Source organism: Fragaria vesca, linkage group LG3 (genome assembly GCF_000184155.1).
Source record: "Fragaria vesca subsp. vesca linkage group LG3, FraVesHawaii_1.0, whole genome shotgun sequence".
Taxonomy (NCBI): Eukaryota; Viridiplantae; Streptophyta; class Magnoliopsida; order Rosales; family Rosaceae; genus Fragaria; species Fragaria vesca.
Genome location: NC_020493.1, coordinates 15,501,552 through 15,504,667, shown reverse-complemented (window position 1 = coordinate 15,504,667; position 3,116 = coordinate 15,501,552). Strand labels below are relative to the sequence as shown.

General features: G+C 40.3%; 1 protein-coding gene across 1 annotated transcript; it reads left to right on the top strand.

Moving 5' to 3' along the window:
• The first annotated feature begins 609 nt into the window (after positions 1 to 609).
• LOC101311659 (putative ribonuclease H protein At1g65750-like) lies at positions 610 to 1,143 on the top strand. Its single transcript, XM_004295805.1, has one exon. It carries the CDS (start codon positions 610 to 612, stop codon positions 1,141 to 1,143), a length of 534 nt encoding a protein of 177 aa, XP_004295853.1.
• Positions 1,144 to 3,116: the final 1,973 nt, after the last annotated feature.

The window sequence follows — 3,116 nt, the reverse complement described above, 5'->3', positions numbered from 1 at the left end:
GCCTTTATCCCAAAAACAAATGATCCTCAGTTTGTGACAGAGTATAGGCCTATAAGTTTGTGCAATGTCATCTACAAACTCATTTCAAAAACCTTAGGAAACCATCTAAAAGTTGTCCTCCCTTCTATTATCTCAGAGTTTCAAAGTGCCTTCGTTCCAAAGAGACTAATCACTGATAACATCATCTTAGCTCATGAGTCCATTTTTGCTGTTAAAATGAGGGGAAAGAACGGAAGGAAGAAGATGACCCTCAAGCTTGACATGGCTAAGGCTTACGATAGGGTGGAATGGGGTTTTCTGGCGAAGGTGATGGAGAAGATGGGTTTTAGGGAAAGGTGGATTTCACTAATGATAGATTGTATTTCAACTGTTAGTTACTCTGTAAATTGCAACAGGGAGCCTAAAGGTTTTATCTATCCACAAAGAGGATTAAGGCAAGGGGATCCTCTCTCCCCTTATCTATTTCTAATTTGTGCAGAGGGCTTATCAGATTTGCTCTGAAGGGAAGAAGAAACTGGAGGTATTCATGGCGTAAAAGTGGCTGATTGAGCTCCTCCCATTAATCACTTGTTTTTCGCCGATGATAATCTGATTTTTGGTGATGCAACAATGAGTGAGTGCAAGCGGCTCAAGGAAATTCTAAGTATATATGAAGTAGCTTCTAGACAAAAAATTAATTATGGAAAGTCTGCTATCTCGTTTAGCCCGAGCACAAGTGAAGAAGAGAAGATTCTGTTGAGTAATGAAATGGGGATGAAACTGGTTGCGTACCATGAGAAATACCTTGGCCTTCCAACTTTTTTAGGGAGGGATAAGGGTAAAATTTTGAGGAAGGTGAGGGAAAGAGTCAAAAACCGGGTGGAAGGATGGCACAGTAATCTACTCTCCCTAGCTGGCAAAGAAGTATTAGTAAAAGCAGTTCTCCAAGCTGTCCCAACCTACTCAATGAGTGTGTTTAAGCTTCCTCTTGGCCTTTGTGATGAACTGAATGCAGTGGTGGCTAAGTTTTGGTGGGGAAAGAAAGGAGGAAGGGGGGTTCATTGGAAGAAGTGGCAGTTTTTATGTAAGGCCAAAGAATGTGGGGGCCTGGGGTTTAGGGAGTTTGGAAAGTTCAATCAAGCTATGGTTGGTAAACAAGCCTAGAGATTGATTGAATTTTCAAACTCGTTGGCTGCCCAAGTTCTAAAAGCCCGATATTATCCTAACAACTCATTCTTGCAAGCAAATATGGGAAGCAATCCCTCCTTTGTTTGGCGTTCCATTATGTGGGGAAGAGAATTAGTGGAGAAAGGATGCATTCGACGCATTGGCAATGGGGAAACAACATGTATCTACCTTGATAAATGGGTTCCTAGACCCTCACTGTTCAAAATCTAGAGTCCAACGATCCTCAATCCCTCTGCTACTGTGAATGAATTATTTCTGCCTTCTGGTAAATGGAACATTCCTTTCATTTACAACAATTTCAACAAAGATGAAGCATACCTTATCATTGGTATTCCAACAGGAAAGAGGAATGAGAGTGATCAGAGGAGATGGTTTTTTTTTTTTTTAAATGGTAGGTACACTGTAATTCTGGCTACAAGCTCGTAGTGGAGATGGAGAAAACTCTCTCAAATATCGGTGAAGCTTCAAGTAATGAAGCTAATAGGAAGTTCTGGAGAGTTATGTGGGGATTTCAAATTCCCAATAAGATCAAGCTTTTTTTGTGGAGAGCAGTCCATGACATCCTTCCAAGTACCTTTAATCTTTATCAAAGAAAGATTACAAATAACCCTTGCTGCTCCAGATGTGGTACTAAAGCTGAGACAACTTTTCATGCTGAGTGTGAATTTAGTCGGAGAGTTTGGAAGAAATCCATTTGGAAAGATTCTAGAAAGAGTCACTCTACTTTTGCTAGTTGGTGTAAAGAGTTGGTTCGTCATATGCCGAAGGATGAGATGGAATTGTTTGCTTATGTAACTTGGCCGCTTTGGACGTTGAGAAATGACCATCTTCATGGTAAATTTAATTATCAAACTCCAGGCTGCATTATCTCTAAACCTTGTTCTCTTTTGGGTGTGTTTAAGGAGGCTAACAAAATCAAGGGGCTGCATAAAGTGAATAGAGAGTGTAATTGGGAACCTCCATGTGAAGGTGTGTACAAACTAAATACTGATGGTGCAGTGAATCTTAAAAACGGAAGAAAAGGGCTTGGTGTTGTGATCTGAAACGAGAAAGGAGAGCTTATGGGAGCTTCTGCTCAACAAGTTGTAGGTACTTTCTCTCCATTGGTAACTGAACTTATGGCATTAAAAGCAGGTCTATGCTTTGCTATTGATTTGAGAACTCTTCCTGTGGTGGTTGAAATGAACTGCACAGAGACGGTGCGTCTTATCAATGCCTCTGATACTTGTATCGCTGGGGAGGGTTTCTTAGTTGAAGAAGTGAAGTCCCTGCTAAAATGTTGTAGTGCAAGTTTTGTCACCTTCAAACCCCGGGAATGCAACAAGGTTGCTCATGGTTTAACTAAATTCATTTTGTATAAAAATGAGAATATGTTCTGTATTGAGCATGGGCCAGAATGGCTTATGGAATTGGTGAAAATCGATTCCGATGTTTGTAACCTTTCCTCCAATTAATAAATGGTTACTTTTCTTGATAAAAAAAAAAGTGTATATTTCTTAGAAAGGTATGGAAAAATTTTAGAAACATTACATGCACTATTGACTTCCAAACTTGTGTACATTTCGAATGACACTTTCACAACAGCACATAACCTTTAAACCCGACTCATCTTCCATACATGATGTTACGAGCTCCGTTAAAAGGTATGCCATATTATAAAATAATCAAAGACTAAAATAGTGTTGTCTCATTTCCCCACCCTCTCTTTATTTCAACCAGTCTCTCTCTCCATTGAACAACTGTGCACATCGACAGTTCTAGTCATCAAAGTAGCAGGTGAATCAGAAGGATGGGGACCAAGACTGGCCATGAGGGGTGCAACTTGAGGCGGCCGCGTCAGGTCACCGGTCTCTAGCGGACCTCCGATTTTTTTTTTGTATGCCTCAAGAAAATAATATTTGAATTGAAATGGAAGCAGGAGATAGTGCAGTGGTAAGCAAAGTTCGAGG